The sequence below is a fragment of the Nothobranchius furzeri genome, chromosome 15, assembly GCF_043380555.1.
Source record: "Nothobranchius furzeri strain GRZ-AD chromosome 15, NfurGRZ-RIMD1, whole genome shotgun sequence".
NCBI classification, from domain to species: domain Eukaryota; kingdom Metazoa; phylum Chordata; class Actinopteri; order Cyprinodontiformes; family Nothobranchiidae; genus Nothobranchius; species Nothobranchius furzeri.
In genome coordinates, this window is record NC_091755.1 from 27,162,213 (window position 1) to 27,182,403 (window position 20,191).

The 20,191-nt window shown below is 40.7% G+C and overlaps 3 protein-coding genes across 3 annotated transcripts in view; all 3 read right to left on the bottom strand.

Moving 5' to 3' along the window:
- Positions 1-486: 486 nt before the first annotated feature.
- Positions 487-3,589, bottom strand: LOC107390851 (glucose-6-phosphate 1-dehydrogenase). The gene is made up of 12 exons (XM_015967818.3): positions 3,042-3,589; positions 2,768-2,805; positions 2,545-2,653; positions 2,261-2,478; positions 2,021-2,182; positions 1,821-1,946; positions 1,653-1,746; positions 1,385-1,571; positions 1,075-1,310; positions 937-1,013; positions 763-855; positions 487-680 (listed from the first exon to the last, which is right to left on the bottom strand). Exons 1-12 carry the CDS (start codon positions 3,240-3,242, stop codon positions 590-592), a joined length of 1,632 nt encoding a protein of 543 aa, XP_015823304.3. The 5' UTR covers positions 3,243-3,589; the 3' UTR covers positions 487-589.
- Positions 3,590-3,808: 219 nt separating this feature from the next.
- On the bottom strand, positions 3,809-13,944 carry galnt6 (UDP-N-acetyl-alpha-D-galactosamine:polypeptide N-acetylgalactosaminyltransferase 6 (GalNAc-T6)). Its single transcript, XM_015967816.3, has 11 exons — positions 13,737-13,944; positions 12,214-12,717; positions 11,589-11,761; positions 7,401-7,550; positions 6,369-6,603; positions 6,165-6,282; positions 5,871-6,071; positions 5,638-5,769; positions 5,464-5,565; positions 5,221-5,379; positions 3,809-4,372 (listed from the first exon to the last, which is right to left on the bottom strand). Exons 2-11 carry the CDS (start codon positions 12,690-12,692, stop codon positions 4,259-4,261), a joined length of 1,863 nt encoding a protein of 620 aa, XP_015823302.3. The 5' UTR covers positions 12,693-12,717; positions 13,737-13,944; the 3' UTR covers positions 3,809-4,258.
- Positions 13,945-15,496: 1,552 nt separating this feature from the next.
- LOC107390847 (adenylate cyclase type 6) overlaps positions 15,497-20,191 on the bottom strand; it is a 55,052-nt gene continuing 50,357 nt past the window's right edge. The window contains exons 21-24 of the mRNA XM_015967814.3: positions 19,768-20,031; positions 19,475-19,676; positions 19,219-19,343; positions 15,497-17,428 (exon numbers count right to left, since the gene is read on the bottom strand). Of these exons, the coding sequence (XP_015823300.3) occupies positions 17,300-17,428; positions 19,219-19,343; positions 19,475-19,676; positions 19,768-20,031 (720 nt within the window). The 3' untranslated portion in view covers positions 15,497-17,299. The remainder of the gene's footprint in view (positions 17,429-19,218; positions 19,344-19,474; positions 19,677-19,767; positions 20,032-20,191) is intronic.

A 20,191-nucleotide genomic window follows, 5' to 3' on the forward strand; every position in this document is an offset into this window, starting at 1 on the left:
GCCATGATCAAAGTGAAGGGTCTTCAAAACAAACCTGACATCAAGTGTTTTGTGCAAACCGATTTAGACCGCCTTAAATTTTACATTTCACAATTACTTACATTAGAATAATATTATTTTGAAAAATTTGGAAATAAGATCTAATTGTAGCAGCCTTTACCTTCAGGTCAGTTTCCTATATGAACACAACTGTGTAAAGATTAAATAAACAGCTGATAATTTATTAGGGTTACTATTGTTTTACAAGGACATTGTCTCTATCAGAACTAATCTCCGTTTCTTCAAACTAAGGTTGTTCGAAGAGCTACTCCGAGAAACCCACCTCAGCAGAAACATTCCCTTTCAAAATTAATGATCCCCTAAAAGGTTTTGGAGGGCTGCGGATAGAAATTGCGTCATTAAAACACTTCAGTTCTAGATTCATTTTTGTGAAATCAGTGGTGAAATGGTGCTCTTTTGTGTTTATGCTGAAAAAATCAATCTGAGTGACTGCAGTAAACTTTATTCATTGTAATTTTTCAGACAAAAATTTCCATCTGTGTGTGTGTGTGTGTGTGTGTGTGTGTGTGTGTGTGTGTGACATTGAGCATTAGGCTGTGTGGGGCTGCACCCACTTGTACGTTCCCTCATAGCGAAATCCCACCCTTTTCATTAGATCATCAGCTTCACTCGGGCCACGACTGCAGACAGAGGGAGGAAGTTAAAAACTAGTCTAAAGAATAAAGTGTATTTACATTTTGTTTTATAAAACGGTGGGTTTACCTTCCAAATGTGTAGGGAACCGGGTTTATCTTTTCTGCTTCTATTTGGTGGAGCAGCGGGGTGAAAATCCTCCAGGCCTCCCGCAGCTCGTCGCTGTCAGAAATTGAGAAGGACATAAAATATGTATATGTTCACACATATTTTTGTGTTTCCTCAGCTAATGTTGCTACCAACCTGCGAACAAAGTGCATCTGATTTCCACAGAAGACATCCAGTAGGAGTCTCTCGTAAGCATCTGGGAGCTTCATGTCCTGTAAAACAGACACGCTGCTCCAGGTGTTCCTTGTATTTGTGTTTATTGAAAGCTCTTACCTTGTATCTGCTCCTGTAGGTGAGATCCAGCTCAGTCTCCTCTGGGCTGAAGTGACCTCCAGGCCTCTTGGTCATCATTTTCAGGTAAATGGCTTCATCTGGCTGCACCCGCACCACCAGCTCATTCCTCTGACAGCTTCCGTCAAAGATGTCTCCTGGCACATCCGTGAATTGCAGACGCACTTCCGCTTTCTGCTCATTCAGAGCTTTACCACAGCGCAAAATGAAGGGAACTCCTGATGGATGGATGAGTGGGTGGTGAGAATGAGAGGAGGGAAACCATCAGATCAAAGCCGTAACTCAGCCTCACCATCCCATCTTTCATTCTGAACATAGAGCACCGCGGTGGCAAAGGTTGGTGTGCAGGAGCCTTCAGGTACGGTAGGATCATTGAGGTATCCCTGCTTGAAGTGGCCCTCCCCCTCTGGATCTCCAACGTACTGACCCAACACCACGTCTGACAACGTAACAGGAGCTACACACTTCAACACCTTCACCTGAAACACATTAAAAGTGGTGCGAGGAAACCTTAAGGACCTAATAGTTAGACACAACATCTAATCCCTAATGCTAGTTACCTTTTCATTCCTCACGTCATCTGGATGGGTGGAGGCAGGGTTCTCCATTGCAACCAGACAGAGCATCTGCAGCAGATGGTTCTGCATGATATCTCTATATTTAAAGGACAGAGTCAGACCATTGTTGAAATAAGAGTCATAATAAAATGCATATGATGGTATCCTCACCTAATTATACCAAAATCATCAAAGTATCCTCCACGGCCCTGAGTGCCAAAGGGCTCCTTAAAGGCGAGGACCACACAGGCCACACTGTTTCTGTTCCAGATGGGTCCAAAAATCCGATTCCCAAATCTGCAGTTAATAAAAACAACTGCAGCTTTAGCGTTACACCCACGGTAAACACCTATGTGTGTTTTTCTAGTTACCTGAGCACCATGAGGTTCTGAACCATCTCCTTCCCTAGGTAGTGATCTATGCGGTAGATCTGGTCCTCTTTGAACAGGGAGGACAGGTGACCCGACAGCTCCTGTGAGCTCTGGAGGTCGCGCCCAAATGGCTTCTCAAATATTAGCCTGTTCCAACCTTTGCTGTGAACAAATATGAGTGTATGAACAACTAAACTGAGCTTTTCCATCATCCCTTTTCAGAACTGAATTGATACAAACTTGCAGTCCATGCAGTGGTTTCTGATGTTTGTGCTGACTTGGTGGTAGACAGTGGGGGGCAGCGCCAGGTAGAAGAGCCGGTTGGCATTTGCTCCCCCAGGCAACGATGACAGGTGTTTGTTGAGTCGTTTAAAGGAGCTGATGTCATCATACCAGCCACTCAGATAGGAGATTTTACTGATGAAGGTTGAGAGCATCTCTCTCTCTTCATCTGTAACCTAAAATGCATCAGTCAGTTAGTCCTACATGTTCAGAATCTTGTCCCAGAGCTTAAAATGCATTACCTTCATGTAAGGCAGACATGTTTCTTTAATGTTCTCCACAGTCAGGTTGGACCGGGCAAACCCCACAATGTACGTGTCATCAGGGAGAAGGCCATCTCGGAACAGCCACCTTAACAAGTCAGACAAAAGCAGGAATGTGGGGAAACCGATCAAAGGTCAAACTCCTCAGAGCACAAAACAACTTTTAAAGCAGCTCAATGTGTTAGCTGCTGGTTTCACTCACCATAAAGTTGGATAGATCTTCTTTTTAGCAAGATCTCCCTGTGCAAATGACACAAAATAAATTTGATCTAACTAAAAGGCTTCGAAGCTACTCTGAAGAATTAATCAAGAGTCCAAAGAGCAAACTCTGGATAAGAGGTGAAAGAGTAAGGGCTTGTTTGATTAATACAAAAAAGTTCTCTAAAATAGTTTAAATCTGGTGCAGACGAGTCTAAACACTCACAAACATCCATGCATGTTTTTTTATAAAATTCGCTCCTGAGACATGTACTCACTGATGCTCCCAGGATGATGAATATGTGCGCGTTGGAGTAACTGGACCGTTTCTCTCCATAGAGCTCCCGTCTGAACTGTCCAAACACATCTGAGCGAGTCAAAGTTTCGGTGCTCATGTTCTGGATCCGTTTGTCCCTTACAGTGACCACTGATCTCCACCGGCAGCGTGACACATTCTTTAGGGGCTTTTCAGTTGTCATCGCTGTCTTGCAGAAACTAAAGCTACTCTATGCTGCCATCTATTGTTGCAAAGAACAAAAGCATGATTTTTCATAGACGTACAACCTCAGCTCTGCAGTTTGTGTGTGTGTGTGTGTGTGTGTGTGAGAAACTACACATTCCTCCAGATCAAGTCTGACGGTCTCTTACAACTCACACTGCAGGTTATTCTGGGCGTAGATGAAGTGTGTCAGGAATTTGTCCACATCCTAAACCACTCCTTGGATAATAGGTGACCTGACATTTTGTTACAGCTCACTGCAGGAAGATTTCTTATCAACTCAAAACATCTTAGTGGGTGAATTTTCACAGGCTGTAAAACTAGAATCGTGACGCGTGATGGCTATAAAACAGTATTTGTCATTTATCAGTAGGCAAAGAAATTCCTTCAATAAACTTTTTTTTTAAAAGTTACAATTTCATGCAGATATGACATAAAAGATCATTAATTATAGCTAAATGTGATTAATGCCAGTATTTGCTTTCCAAATTCCAAATGGATAAAGCGATGGACAAGAATGGTGATTTAATAGAAAAGAAGCATCGCTTACAAAAGGCAAAATATTTTTAATAAAAAATATTTTTGTTTAAAAATTTTTTAACATTCATCGCCAGATAAAAAAGAAAAAAAATGTCCCATTTATTAATAGTTTTTTCATACTGGAGTGTAAAACACGCAGGTTGTGTTCACAGGAGCTGAGTTTTTCTGCAGCCGCCACTCCCACGTTCAAAGTCCACGCATTTCTGAATAACCCTAACCACGCTACAAATCACTTTCCTGAGTTTCCTCCATAAATACATTTAAAACCTTTAAACCCCACCCTGATTTCTCTTTAATTCTTTACTTCAGCCTCCACCTATCTGCTGGTCACCATTTTTGCTACTGGCTCAAAGCTCCTCAGCAGGTCCTCCAGGGTTAGTGTTGCTTTGGCTCTGAGCTGCTGAGTCTCAGAAGAAAGGGGGGACAAATGAGACGCTTAATGGACAGACGGGGAGGTCAGCTGAAGGTCCAGTGCTGGTGGAGATTGGCGGGATTACAGTAGTCCATCCGAACCTCGTCTCCACTCAACTGTAAACATTTCCCATTGTTTGGATTCCTCAGAAGATTGTCCTGAAGAAAAGAAGAATCAGAGCTCAAATGATTGTTTCAATCAAAATTTTGACATCAGAAAAACAAATCGTCAAATGTATCCTCCTGCCACGATCTAGGAAGAACGGTCCACATGGAACGTTTGAGGCTAGAAGACGTTAAAAGTTGTTTGGATTTAGAAGATATTTCATTTGGAATTTTAGAGGATCTTTACACTTTTAGCCTTTTTATCAGCTACACAAAAAGCCATCATAAATAAACAAATAAAGTTTGAATTAATAATTAGCCTAATAAATTCCTCTAATAAATAAATGTTGAATGAAATAAAACCTATAGTTAATTAAATAAATATGTGATTGATAAAATAAGCTTCCCATAAAACATACTTAAAATATTAATTTAGTTTGTACTAATTCATGTATTAATTGTTTATTATTATTACTATTATTATTATTAGTGGTAGTAGTAGTAGTAGTAGTGGTAGTAATAGCTTCCTGTACACAGAGAGCTTGCAAATCCCCCCCCCCCCCCCCCCCCCCCCCACACACACACACACACACACCCACACACTTACTTACCAAACAGGAACAAAAGTATTTCCTCTGACGTTTAGAAAAGAGTTCACATGACTCCTTAAACCAGCATTCTTGCAGTTACAAAAATCTAAATCAAGCTTTGTCAAGTTCATCTTCCAAGAATCTCCTGCAGTTTTAGGGATTTTTTTCCCACAGTTTTGAGTATTTTACAACATTTATATTCTATTCTATTTTTTTAGATGCTATGCTAAAATCCTAGTTAAAAATCCAATAAAGAAGATTTGCCACCACGTTGAGATTTCTCCAATGACATGGGCCTTTGGTGCTCGTCACCTCAGTAAAGATCCACTCCTGTTGTGGAGATAAACTGGTTCCCCTCCCCTTTAACTGGCACAGCTCAATCTTCACTGGCTCCGCCTGGTCCGACGCGTGGAGACACAGCTGCTTCCCAATGTTATGACGTAGCTCCTTATGAGATGAGTACTCAAAGTACTAAAAGACACAATCAACCAGTTTAGACCAAACAAAGCAACTCCTTAGTTGACGTTGGTGAATCAGAAGTTTTGGGGTTTGTACCTGGTTGCCTCCCATGTTGTGACACACATACATGATCAGAGGTTTTCCTCCCTGATTGTTCTCTCCAACATCCAAACACGTGCTGGATCCAAGGTTTTTAATCTGCATCAATACACAATAATCCTTCAGAACACGCAGCATTTTATATTTCTGTTGTTTACAAACTAAACTCACTGCTCCAAATTTGACGGGCTTCAAGTCCGGAATAAAGATCTCCGGGTAGATGGTGTTCAGGTACCAGGAGAAGTTCTTGCACTGCAACTCCTCCCTCAGTCTGAGGCGATCAGAGATGTCTCCATACTTATTCTGTAACCATCAAACAGCCGTGGTTACTAGCAGCATGTAGCAGCGTAAGGATGAACTCAACAACATGTATGATGAGTGAAGGTGATGGATGGAAAACAGACCTCACTGGCCATAACTGCAGCGTTCTTGTTGCGGCGATAGAAGATCTTCTTATAATCGTCCATCCAGACTTCAGCTAGGCGCACCTGGTTACGAGTGATGACCTCAGTGCCCTTGGGAAAGGTGTGTGGACTTTTTGTCCGGAAAACGTGACCCACTACAGAGCACGGGATGATCTCCAGCTGACCCCCACACTGCCACACCTACAAATGACATACAAAGAAGACAAACGCATGAACTAAAAGCTAAAGACACTCATTATATAAGTGCAGCAGTGAGAGTGGAATGAGGCTGACCCTAAAGGACATTTCCACGTTTTCTCCACCCCAGATCTCCATCTTGTCATCATATGTTCCGATGTGCTCGAAGTACTTCTTTGAGATTGCAAAAAGGCCTCCGGCAAAAGTAGGAGTCCTAAAAATTTCATGGGCACGCACAAAAGCTTTAGGCTTTTAAATGATTCAGTAGGTTAGGAGTGAAAACAACATGATCCGTCTTACTTTACAGGGTAGGTTTCATCCTTGCGCAGCTTCTTTGCATCCTCGGGTATTGGCTCCCAGCCAAAAGTCAGGCTCCAGTCGAAGTTACCCCGGTTGTAAGCTCGGTTGGTGGACACAGGCTTGTGGAACTGAAAGTTGTTGAGGTCTATGGTGGTGATTTCTGGGCTGACTACAGCTGTGGGCTCCTCAACGATGCGGGCTAAAAGAGGCTCCAGCCAACCATGGAAACACTCACCTGAACAGAGAGAGGGGACAACGTAATAAAGTACAATCCAGATAGGAGAGGGTTAAACGATGTGCTGCGGGTTCAGATGCAGCCTTTGAGGTTACCAAGACTCACAGGATGGATTTTACCAGATCATGGTTCACCACCAACCTAGGCTGACATGTTTAACTAAACATGCATTCAGTGGCTAAAAGCTGATTTTGAAAACATTAAGAAAAATATTGTGTATCGCGATAAATCCCTGTGATATTGCAATATATTGCATATATGACACAAAATTATACAACAACAAAAAAATACACAATTTAGTGTAGTTTATTCTAAATATTTGGTTTATAAATAAGATTTCACTTCCATAAATGAAACAAATACTGTAAATATTCATGGTCATTGCTATTTCCAAACTGGAGCATATTTGGTACAAATTGTGAACCACAAACATATAAACCATAGAAAAGTAAGTATAGAAAATAAAAGAAAAGAAAAAGAAACAAATAAAATCAAATGTGTCACTAAAGTCAGGCACTTCCTGTGTTATCTGCCTCACACAAGATGGGTTTCATTTTCTGTTTGACCTACTGAACATTTATATTAACCTGTGTTTTCCTGACAGGTTTGACATAAAAGAGGATGTTAGACAGGTGCTTCCTTTAACCAAGTGAACAGATCTAACTGTAGCTCCTGTTGATGTCAAAGCACCAGCCTGCTAGTAGGAGAAATGTTCCCCTGCATAAGAACATTTTATTCACTTTCTAACCTTTGTAAGGGTGTGTTGGTGATGCTACAGGTGTGTGTTGGTTTCTTACAATGTGCATCGAGGAAGGTGAGCACATCAGCCTGAGCAATACTGGCCCCCAGCAACCTGGCAGTGATCAGACCTTTTCTCTCTGGCTGTCGGACCACGCGGACGATCTTCAGCTGTTGCACAAACTCCTCCAGTTTACCCTTAAGGTGGTCTGCAGAGAAACATGATTATCTTCATTTCTATGCTTTCAGTGATGCAGAGAAACCTTCCCTCTTACATTCATGTTCAACAGCAATTAAAAGCAATGTTTGAAACAACTCCAGGTTTACTGTCGGGCATCCTATTGACAAAAGGGAAGAAAACACGTTTACCAGTCAAATCACTGCCAGAAGATTGCAATGGAGTGGAAAACTTGCTGGTAAAAATGGGTCCTACTTCCTCTCTTAGAACTTTTGTTACCACAGAGAATGCCACACGTTTCTCACCAGCTTGAGGCTGCAAACCTGCCGCCCACATGACATGAGAATCACTCTGGGACGTAAAAGCAGAAGTACAGGAAACGTGCAGACACAAGAGACGGAGACTACTTCACCTCGGTTAATTAATCACTAAAATTATTAATATATTACGGCCTTGAATGTTCTCATCATGTATCATTCAAGGTTCTTTAATGAATAAAGGGTGCAGAAGTCTGTTGTGGACAGAAAAACATTTAAAACAACTTTTGTTCTGTATCTTTGAAAAACAAAGTCTAAACCATTTGTTTTTTCTTTCCTGTAGCGCCCAAATTCTCTTCATTAGTAATATACTTAACCAACAAGGGGGAAAATGAACAAATATACATATATTATATATATATATATATATATATATATATATATATATATATATATATATATATATATATACACATACATATATTATATATATATATATATAATATATGTATATATATATATATATATATATATATATATATATATATATATAATATATGTATATATATATATATGTGTGTGTAAATTTATTTCTCTCACGTCTGAAATATTACCCAACACCATCTACTTGCTCTATTTACATAATACTTGCTCAAAATGTCCCAACACATGCAGTCATCTAAAAGTGAAGCATCGAAGCAGATGTGTTTCAGTCAAAATGAAAAGAATAAACCGTTTAACCACCAAAAGAGTCTGAGGCATGATGTCACTTCCTATCAGTGTCTGTTGTCAATGCATAATGTGAAAGTTACAACACTAAACATGCAAGTTTGGATGATTTTTCTTTCAAATTCAGCTCCAAATGGTGTTGCACTTGTCCTGCCGTGGCCCTGCTCATCATATATTTAACTTATTGACATTTATTGCACTCAACTTCAGTAAAATAGAGAAATTATTTCTCATTAATGACACGGTTGTCTTCAGGTATTATTACTTTCACTTCGAGTCTTTTTGGTTGTTTAAATAATCCCGTCCTGTTTGCTTTTGGGAAGTTAAGCTGTTAAAATCCTAAACAAGCAAAGCTATACGCTGTAGCCATACAGCTTCCAGAGCTCCCATTAAACTCTAAAGGACTAAGAATAACAAGACCAGTCACCCAGAGAGGACAACGCACATTATGTTGACATTACTCATCAGGAGTAAACTTAACACACCCAGCGTGTGAGCGACGCGGTCTACGCTCCAGTCTGAAATCCTGATCAGCTTCTGAAAACGTGATAAAATAGAAATCGTGCTGCTATGAATTTTATGGAAATGTAAACCAGCACTGTAGTTTTGAGTTAGCAAAGAATAACTTTGAATCTTATTAATTCCATTAAATTTAGTCAATATCAAAAAATATTCAGTATTTTCACACCAAAAAGTTATACAGACTTATATGGAAAGGCTGTGATAGTGAAACACAAGGCAGTCAACACCATCAATAATGGATGTCATGGTTAGTATGCACTTTTAATGAGACATTAGGTAAAAGTGCTGAAAACATTCTAAACATGTAGGGAACTCTGACGTTTGAAAAGAAACAAACCAACAAAGGAGAACAATCTCAAATGGTACCTACTATGATATAAGACTGTACAAGTGCTGGTCCTAAAATTACAATATCGTGACAAAGTTGATTCATTTCAGTTATTCTATTCAAAAAGTGAAACTTGCATATTACATTCATTCATTACACGCACAGACTGGTATGTTTCAAATGTTCATCTCTTTCATTTTGATAATTATAACTGACAACTAATGAAAATCCCAAATTCAGCGTCTCAGAATATTAGAAATTTGTCAAAAGGTTCAATTATGAAGACCCCTGGTGCATCTGTTAACTCAAAACACCTGCAAAAGCTTTTAAATGGTTCCTCAGTCTAGTTCTGTAAGCTTTCTGATCATGGGGAAGACTGCTGACTTGACAGTTGTCCAAAAGACAACCTTTGACACTTTGCACAAGTAAGGAAAGACACAAAAGGTCTAAAGAGGCTGGCTGCTCACAGAACTCTGTGTCCAAGCACATTAATACAGAGGTGAAGGGAAGGACAAGATGTGGTAAAAAAAAGTGTACAAGCAATAGCGATAATCGCACCCTGGAGATGATTGTGAAACCAAACCCAATCAGAAATGTGGGGGTGATTCACAAAGAGTGGACTGCAGCTGGAGTCTGCTTCAAGAACCACCACACACAGATGTATGCAGGACATGGTTTCATCTGTCGCATTCCTTGTGTCAAGCTACTCTTGAACAAGAGACAGCATCAGAAGTGTCTTGCCTGGGTCAAAGACAAAAGGGACTGGACTGCTGCTGATGGCCCAAATGTTCTCTGATGAAAGTTAAGTTTGCATTTCCTTTGGAAATCAAGGTCCCAGAGTCTGGAAGAAGAGAGGAGAGGCACAGAATCCATGTTGCTTGAGGTCCAGAGTAAAGTTTCCACAGTCAGTGATGGTTTGAGAAGTCATGTCATCTGCTGGTGTTGGTCCAATGTGTTTTCTGAGGTCCAAGGTCATCACAACCAGGAAGTGTTAAAGCACTCCATGCTTCCTGCTGCTGATCGATTTTGTGGAGATACGGATTCCATTTTCCAACTGGACTTGGCACCTGCTCACAGTGCCAAAGCTACCAGTACCTGGTTTAAGGACCATGGTATCCTTGTCCTTGATTGGCCAACAAACTCACCTGACCTTAACCCCATAGAAAATCTATGGGGTATTGTGAAGAGGAAGATGCAATACACCAGACCCAACAATTCAGAAGAGCTAAAGGCCACTATCAGAGCAACATGGGCTCTCATAACACCTGAACAGTGCCACAGACTGATGGACTCCATGCCACTCTGCATTGCTGCAGTAATCCAGGTCAAAGGAGCCCCAACTAAATATTCAGTGCTGTACATGCCCATCCTTTTCATATTTGTACTTTTCATTTGGCCAACAAATTCCCTTTTTCCTTTTCCTTAATTGATATTTAAAATTTCTGAGATACAGAATTTGAGATTTTCATTAGTTGTCAGTTAAAATCATCAACATTTAAATAAACAAACATTTGAAACACCAGTCTGTGTGTAATGACTGAATTCATATATATAAATCTGTCACTTTAAGGGAGACAAACTAACACCTCCCCACACTGACAGGAGCTTTGAGGCTTGGAGTAGAGCCGCTGCTCCTCCAACCTACTGATGGGTGTAGGTATGATTGTGACATCACAATCGGGGACTTTTTAAGGTGGCTTGTTTTAGGCGCATAATTCCTAGAACCAAACACTGACAGAAAATGGATGGACGGGTTTTTTCACATTTGGTGTTTATACAGGCAGTATAGATGCACATGGGGCAGATCTGAATATATTAGATATATTTTGCATAATATGCCTCCCTTTGATTGAATGTAATTAAATATTCCATCTGTGGGTGGCATTAAAATGACCTAAACGATATTTACACTCTTCTACTGTTGCCGAACACTGGTATATTTCTGCCTATGCTGCCTGTTGGATAATTATTTGTTGCATTCATAATTGAGTAAAATCACTTAAAAAAAAACTACCAAGCAAAGAATGGTGAAATGTGAAAAAATGTGGATTATTTACACAAGCAGAGCTCATTTCATGAAGTTGCAGTTCACTTACAGAGTGCAAACTGTCGTTTATTTTCTCAGGGCTCTGTCTGATTTACATTTAGTTCAACCCAAGATTTTCATATTGTCATGCACCACGTGAAGCTCTCAGCACGTTTTGTATAATCCCAGTAGAAGAATTGAATCTACCTGCAGTGCTTGCATCATCAACCAATATGATTTCCTTCAGCATGATGGCAGGAGAGGTGTGCAGGACGCTGTAGACTGTTCTGAGGAGCGTGGACCAAGCCTCGTTGTGGAAGACGATGATAACGCTGGTGGTGGGGAGAGCAGGGCAGCGAGGAAACTTCCTCTCAACGCACCTGCGCCAGGTAAGCCACACCAAATATCCAAAGAGAGACAAAAGAGTACGAGTGAAAGGCATATCTGGTTAAATGAAAGTCAGACAAGGTCTCATGCGTCTAAACATAGAGGCTATTGTTTATAGATATTCAAGGTCTGACGCTTTTAATATCTGTGTGAAACGCTCTTCAACAAACAGCTCCTTTTCAAAGCCATTTGAAACCTCTGTAAAGCAAATATGTCAAGGTTTGCAGTATCATTTAGTCATTGAGACACCGACATCAGTCTCAGCTACCGCAGGTCATCAAGTTAACTTATCTGGGTTACAACCTGGTTACTCAGTTAAAGTGGATCTTCATAATATCTCTGACAATGTCAGTAAATAATTGACCTGTGTGAGCACAGCCCCAGCTGAGACTCAGAATCTTATCTATGCGTCAACATTCTTGTCTATTTAAGATTAAGCACTCACTCTGGAGGCCTGGTGTCATCTCCAAGACTGCGGCTGAGGGAGATATGGTCGCTGGCAAACTGATTGAAACAATGCCGGGTCATGCCTTCCTGCTTCTCCTTCTCCTCCTCGGGAGTCATGTGATCTTTCTGAAATGCCTTCCCATCAGCCCCGAAGCCCTGCGGGTCCTGAGGTGGTCTCTCCAGGTGTGGTCTGAGATCATTCAGGGTGTAAAATCCAGAGGGACAGTTGGCGTTCTCCGTGGGTTGTTCCTGCATCGGTGGTGGCTGCGGAGCTCCGATCTGAAAGCCTATGTTGTTCACGGCGTGACGGACCATGATTATCATCTCGTCCCTTTTGTGAGCCAGGTCCTGTAACCAGGGGTCCCCAGCCGTTGAAGAGCCCACGTCCCTCTGAAGAACCACCAGGACCACCAAGAAAAGAGTACCCCCAAGGAGCGCCAGCTTCAGAGGAGACATCCGGCGGCGTAAGAATCGCATGTTTGATGGGTGCTGGTTTTTAAGGCTGTAACAGAAAAGAGAGGAGAACTTACGCTGAAAAAGCGTTTACACCCGAACACACTTCTGCCTCGCTAGACATTCTCTAGGGTTGCCTGCATGAAACAGACAAGCAGGAGGGTAAAAAAAAGTCTCTCAAACCGGTTTGTGCGTCTCTGCAAGTGTCATAGCAGCTGGTGCCAACCCTGCTCCTGCTCCACCTCCTCTGTCTCTTTAGGAAACAGTCCCACGGGGAGAGCAGGGAGGTGGTGAGAGTGAACAAACACACAGCACCTCTCGGCAAACACCTGAATCCACCTGCTCTGATCTCAGACAAGTCAGGGCCCACGTGGCAGCAGGTGAGCCTGCAGGTTCACCCTGCAGCTCCCGAGCCACTCCGTACATGACATGCGACATTATGTGTCATTTTTCTCTCCCCGCACACCTCATCATTATAAAGGCCATTTGTCAACTGCACCAGGAACTAGAGTGTGGAGTAGTGACAACTTCACCTGGCCTTGACTAAATGGAAATCTGTTTCCTGCTGAGTGAAACAGGGTATTACTGCAAATGGGACATCTGTATGTCCCCGATCACTCTGTCTTGGTCATAATTTACTTTATTCTAAAGCCAGCTGGCTTCATGACTGATTCAAGAGTGGACACTTGATGCTCAAGAAAAGGTAAACAACTAGCCCACTCTGTCAGTCCACATATCTGTCAAATGTATGTGAAGCAGCAGAGATCCGCACTGATTATGTCTAATTTGTGTGACTTTATATTAAATTGAGCTTATTTGAATCAGATCAGAAATGATAAACACGAGTTGAAAGGAAAAGTTAAAGTTCTGAGCTGAGACAAATAAAAGCTGACTTTCTAAAACTAATCTCAAAATGAAAGAGGAAGATCGAGCGGGTTTGAGATCACGCCTTTAAGGTCCAAAACTTCTTTTCATTTTAATTCAGCGACAACTGTTGCGCAAACATCCGGAAGTGGCGCTAATGTAGGATCAGAACGTGCGTAAAGGTTCGGAAATACCGCTACTTACCTAAAGCTGACGGCGACACCTGTTCAGTCCGATGAAACGCGGATGTTTGTGCGCGTGGAGCCTCCTGACCAGCCCGGTTCCGTTCTCCAGGTGAGTCAACCGAGCCAGAGAGGAGTCAGACCGCAATCCCGGGTGCTGCTCCTTAACGGATAAGCAGGTGCCATTGTTGTTTTAAATAAAGATATGTAGTTAAAGTGAGTCCCCTGCTGGCCACCTGCGTCCCGAGCGTCACAAGGAATGCAGCCAATCAGCGCACTTGGGAGATAAAGACTCAAGTTTAGAAAAGTTTCATTAGCTTTCACCTCATTTCAGGCGCCTGAAGGTTTCTTATGATTAAATTAAATTATTCTAGTAGGAAATCTGCCGTTTATACAATATTTTGCCTTGCAATAAAAATATAACGTGCAGAGCTGCGCAGAAGTTTTAAACATTCACTAACATTTTCATATTTTGCTTCCAAGCAGCCAAATTTTATTTTTCTTTTGAAAAATAAGAGAGAAAGTGGACTTCATTTACATGTTTTCAAACTTTTAAAAGATCATGAAAAGTAACTTGAAAGAATGATGATTTATTTCGACAAATAAACAAAAAATAACGTGCAACAACAACAACAATAATAGTAATGACAATTCCTATTGTGATCAAAAGGAAGAATCATAATAAAAAGATTCACTTGGCTTTCTCAAATCCTTCAGCTGATCTATTAAGTTTTCAATCAGCTAATAATCAAAAATTCTATTTTAGGTGTCAAACAGTTATTTGATGTTTTTCATAGATTCAGCAACAATGGAAACAATTAGTGGCTTTCTGACCGGCTGCTGGTAACAAAACATGTAAAACGAGTTATTTTGTGAAAAATGTCTCTTATTTGACCACACAACACCCTGTTAGTGAAACATCAGAGTTCAGTGACCTAAATCAAAACCATTCCTATGGAAATCAGAGAAACTCCTAAGAAAAACCTTGAAAGACCTTCAGAAAGTCTGAAGAACCATTGCAGGAACATTTGGAAGTCAAATATGAAGAAATAGGCCTACTTCGCCACACAATGTGATTTTGAAGGCTTGCTGCACAAAGTGATGAGAACATCTGGTTACTATGGCTGTAGTAAATTATAGTCATATCATATTTATTAAACCTGTGTTTATTCATTTTTGATGTTTAAGGATGCATTTCCCTTCAAAAGGCCATATGAAGGTAAAATAATAAAGGTAGGCCCTTTAAATGACCATGATGTGTGATAAAGGATGATTTGTTCAAAATAATAATTTGTTTTAGTATTGAACACAACTTAATCAGAAATTAAGTGTAATTGGAAACCTTTATTATTCCATAAATAATGAGTGAAAATGTACTTATAGGTGAAAGATCCCAGACCTGTGAACATAACACAAGTCATGTTCCTGTCATGTATCCATTAGAGTTACATTAGTGCTTTTTCATCAGGGATTAGGAGGAATTTATGTCTCTTAATTAAAGCTCACCATAGAGTGCTGTGAGCAAACACCTGCAATAACCTCAACAGAAATGTTTTATTCATGTGCCAGCAAATAAATACTCTCTCCTGTACCACCCTCCTGAAACCGTAGAGCGTGTTGTTCAGAAAAAAGAGACGGCGGCGTCTATCGGGTTACTGTGACACAGTGCAATCTTGATTGCAGGCTGCTGATTGATGTGAGAGTACGCCTTAAGAGGGAGGAAAGCATCGTTCTCTGAATGCTTTATTCACTCACTTTATGAATAAAGGAAATCAAACACAGTTGTGCAAAAAATAGCTGTTTATTGACTTTTTACACTACAAAGGCCCAAAACTAATGAAATCGTTGCACTCGTTGTTGACCTCTGCCATGTTCTGAATGAAGATGTGTTTACTTGGCGGAAACATGAGCAGATCAACACAAAGTGCAAAGCTTGTCTAAAATATCCTCCAGCTGATGATTTATAAAAAACAGTTTGCTCTCTAGTACCAAAAAGCTTCCTTCAGTAGTCAAGAATCTCAGTTATTGCATACATTCCTTTGATTTTTTTAACGTATTTTTACAAATTAGGATCAAATACTGATGGGTTAAGTAGTGAATATTGGCCTGTGAAGGATGCTGACGTTAGCGCTGAGTAATACCAAGGCAACACGAAGCAGAGTCTACAGAAATGTAATCCTGTAGGATGACCGTTTACTTTCACTTGTAGGTCGTAAAATCCCCAAAAAATAAAAACTACATAGCTTCTTTCACCTGGAATGAAATCATTCATGAATCACAGTCCCGTAAAGCCTCATGATAAAGGGATGAAAACCCTCCTAGAAAGATCAGCCAGGCTAAAAACGTAGGAATGGGCACGCAGCTATGAAGGGTAATCTATAAAACAGCAACAGGTTTGTCAAGAAGGTGTAATCATACAGATCTCACAGTGAAACGTTTCAGTATGCCCCTTAATAGATGCACTTACATGTGCCCACACACACACACACACACACACACACACACACACACACACACACACACACACACACACACACACACACACACACACACACACACACACACACACACACACACACACACACACACACACTCACACACTTGTAAAACAAGCTTCCAATGTTACAACTGTTCCTTCTTCATTTTGCACTTCTTGTTTTTTGCTCCAAACTAAAAATAATCCGAGTATTCAGTCGTCCGCAGTGGTTCCCAATCTGGGGTCCCCACGAGTTTGCAGGGGGTCCCCACAACTTTTTCTGTGCTATAGTTGTGAGGTTACAAATTACAATATAAAATCCCAATAACTCACCCAATAGTATGATCAAAACCCTGTATGAGTTACAACTACATATAGAGTTTGCAATTGATCACTTTTGATGTGTGTGTGGGAAGGAACTATGATTGGGGGGGTCCTGGCTTGTCTTGGACACAGCCAAGGGGGGGTCCTTGTGGAAACCACTGCTTTAGAGTGAACGGCCTTGTGGGTAATCTCAGACTGGAAGGAACAAAGGAAAAAAGGAGAAATGATAAGAAACACAAAAGTCCAAGCCAAGGTTATTGTGTTTTTAGTCTGCATATGTGTGCGTTCTCCTTCATTAAAAAGTCCAACAGCATCAGAGCGTGACGCTGTCGATAAATGAGATATTAACGTGGCCTTTGCTCTTAAAAAATAAGAATAATATTGTTCATCATTCTCCGAATCATCATCAGGGTTCCGCATTTATCCTTTGTTCTTTGGTTATTCTTCTCCGTCTTCATGTCCCTCCATTTTCCTTCTAAGAAACTGTTTTGTTTTTCATAAAAATAAATAATGGATCCAGATGAAATACTTGTACTATTGCTCATTAGCGTTACCACTTCCTTCCTAAGGCAACTGGGCTTCATCATCTCTCGGCCAACTTGAGATCAAGCCTTCAGACATCGACCAACAATGGCCTCCATATGTGCATCTGAAACAGAGACAAGATGTGGACTCGTCTCTGTTGGACACATCCTGTCCTCGGTGTGTCTGAGCCATGAGCCGACCACTCAGGCTCGCTGCAGCACGGTGGGGGTGGGGTCGCCTTCAGCTCGGCTGGTCGCTCGCTAACTACCGGGGGGGCCGCTGGTGAGGAAGTAGGTGGTCATCTCCCCCTTCCCCTTCACCTTGATGACACCCCGGCGGTCCAGCTGGTACCCGTTTTTGGCGAGCACGTGGTACAGGTCTGTGGTCACCTTGGATCAAAACAGGGAACACGTTCATTTAAAACTTTATTTCAGATGGAAATATTTGGCCTGTCAAGAATATTTTTATTTCAAAGTAAGAATATTTACTATAGATTCACATAAAAATAACTAATTATCTGCATTTTCTGAAACCACTAAATAAAAAAGTGAAATAAAGACAAATCTTACAAGGTAACATTTAAATTTTTATAAAAATTATTTACTTTTGTCAACTAGGTTTTTGGTCTTGATCACCATCTACTATAAAAAAAATTAATCATAAACATGCTTTTATCTTTTTTTTATTTTTTATTATTATCTACACTTTTATGATGTTAAATTCCAATAATTAGTCATCGAAACAAAAAAGTTAATATTTATTTAACTAGAAAATTCCTGAAGAAATTTTAAAAAGGGACCTGCCTGCTCATAGTGGCCACATTCTATACAGGCCAAATGATAATTTTAAGGTGATATTGGGTGAACAACCCAAAATAATATTTGTGTGATATTGGGGTGAACAACCCTAAAATAATGACATTTGGGTGACATTAAGGTAAAAAAAAATCATATTGTTCATGCATATGTAAAAATGCCTCTTTGGAGGGCCTGCCATCTAATCTAGTATTATGTGCACATTTAATTGATAATTATGCAAATTTTTTGCAAATTTAGAGTGGCATGTGTCAAAAAGAATTTTTTTATGTGTTTTGCTAATGTAAATTGTAATGTAAATCAAAATGCTTTGAAAAGTAATAGCACCCCTCCCACAGCCGATCCGCTCGTTTTGATGTCTAATGTGTGGGGGTGCACGCTGCCGTTCGAGCCACATTAATGTCCATGGAATAATAACAATAATAATAACAATAATAATAATAATAACAATAATAATAACAACAATAATAATAATAATAAAGAGAACAAATAGACAAATCCTCTAGTGAAGAACAATAGGGGACTTGCAGCAGGTCCCCTAATGACGTTATTTATTTATATGCATTCACTATTGGTGTTTCTGAAAGTAAATGCACCTTATTTAAAATGTTTTTGCAATTTTTTTTTATTGATTAGAAAATTGTGCGACCATTTCTTTCATAACCTAAAAATACATTTTTTATTTTTACATATTAATGAGATTACTCTGCTAACTTTTCATTACTGTAGAATCTTTTTAATTCTGTCAATAATTATGAGTTTTTTCCTTTTCTTTCTTTATTTGATGTTAGTTTTATTCTCATTTGCTGCAAAGCCTTTGGTTTTACATCCAACTGTGTAAAAAGTACTTAGTAAACAAAGTTTGACACAAAAATATGTGTGCTGCAGTTACACACTTTGGGCCGTAGGCAGCAGCATGGATCCTTCTAGTATTTCATGAATTCCCCACAAGCGTTGATCCAGGCTGGCAAACTCCCACATTTCAGAAATAACGCCAACATCTGCTACATGTTTACAAATTGAACGATGATGACATTGTGGTAGACGTGTGACCCCTGGAGGAAACACAGATTTATCACGCTCCCCTGAAGGGACTTTAAAGGAACATTTCCGAGATGGAGCTGCATGTTTTGCACAAGTGGGGGATTTGTTTGAGGGTTTAAAATAAAAAAATGTGCGACTCATAACAGCTTTGGAGTGAAACTATCTGAGCTATGGAGACATTTGCTGATCATTTGCATATTAATTGACTTTAATGAGACTCAGTTATGTGGAAGCAACTGCTGACAGAGCCTCGGAGACTAATGCCATAAATATTTGCTTTATTATTCTGACGTGGATGACTCATTTAACCGTAATAGTACCTGGATGCAGTCTGGCACTCCGGTGCTGTCCATCCTGCTGGCCACATTGACCGTGTTTCCCCAGATGTCATACTGTGGTTTCCTGGCTCCGATCACCCCGGCAACAACAGGCCCCATGTTCAATCCTGACAACAGATCGTGCCGCAGTGAGGCTTTAATCATTTAAAAGAAAATACTAATGTAGCTAGCTCAACACGGCCTATCCAAATCAAATTATTCATAAGTGTCCAGAACTTCCTCTTCCTTCCAGGCTTACCTATCTTCATCTGGAAGTTGTTGAAGGAATGTTCGTTGATGTGTTTCATCTGCTCTCTGAGCCTCATGGCGTAGTCTGCCATAGCCAGGATGTGCGAGCCCTTTCTGTCATAGGTGGAGTCGTTGAGGCCGGAGGCGGCCATGTAGGTGGAACCGATGGTTTTGATTTTCTCCAGCTGACGGAACCTCTCCTCGCTGATGATCTGGAAACATGCAATCAGCCACACAGGAGGAGAGGAAATAAGAGCTGTAGCTGTCAGCGGTGGAGCCACACAGACAACCATTTCATTTTACCTCGTCGAAGTCAGCGATGATCTCATTCAGCAGCCTGAGACACTCGACCCCCTCGTTGTTCGCCTCCAGCTCCACATAAAACTCAGAAAAGTTGCTGATGGAGGCAAACATGACGGCGACGCACTCGCAGGACTGGTAGTACAGTTCATCGTTGCGACGCTCCCATGCAAGAAAGTGGGCAGCCACGTCTTTGGGTAAGATGTTGTGCAGCAGGCGGCGGTTGTACGCCTGTAGCTTCTCCATGTCCTCCTTCTCCTCGGTGGCCTTCAAAGGAAAAGAGTTAAAAGTTTCTTCAAGCTCTCATTGCAGCAGCCAAGGTGCAAAATAATAAAAAATCACCAAGGCTAGAATGTTAGCTGACCTCTCTGCATGACTGACAGAAACTGTTGTTACTGTGACTCATCACTAACATCTGCACTGAAAA

Excerpts from the sequence above, each read along its gene's own strand:
- LOC107390851 (XM_015967818.3), bottom strand. The coding sequence starts at position 3,242 with ATGACAACTGAAAAGCCCCTAAAGAATGTGTCACGCTGCCGGTGGAGA. Across the intron at positions 2,806-3,041 it reads TCATCATCCTGGGAGCATCA|GGAGATCTTGCTAAAAAGAA; the intron begins GTGAGTACATGT and ends TCATTTGCACAG. Across the intron at positions 856-936 it reads CAGATGCACTTTGTTCGCAG|CGACGAGCTGCGGGAGGCCT; the intron begins GTTGGTAGCAAC and ends AATTTCTGACAG.
- galnt6 (XM_015967816.3), bottom strand. The coding sequence starts at position 12,692 with ATGCGATTCTTACGCCGCCGGATGTCTCCTCTGAAGCTGGCGCTCCTT. Across the intron at positions 6,283-6,368 it reads GATGAAACCTACCCTGTAAA|GACTCCTACTTTTGCCGGAG; the intron begins GTAAGACGGATC and ends TGAAATTTTTAG. Across the intron at positions 5,380-5,463 it reads ACAACATGGGAGGCAACCAG|TACTTTGAGTACTCATCTCA; the intron begins GTACAAACCCCA and ends TGTGTCTTTTAG.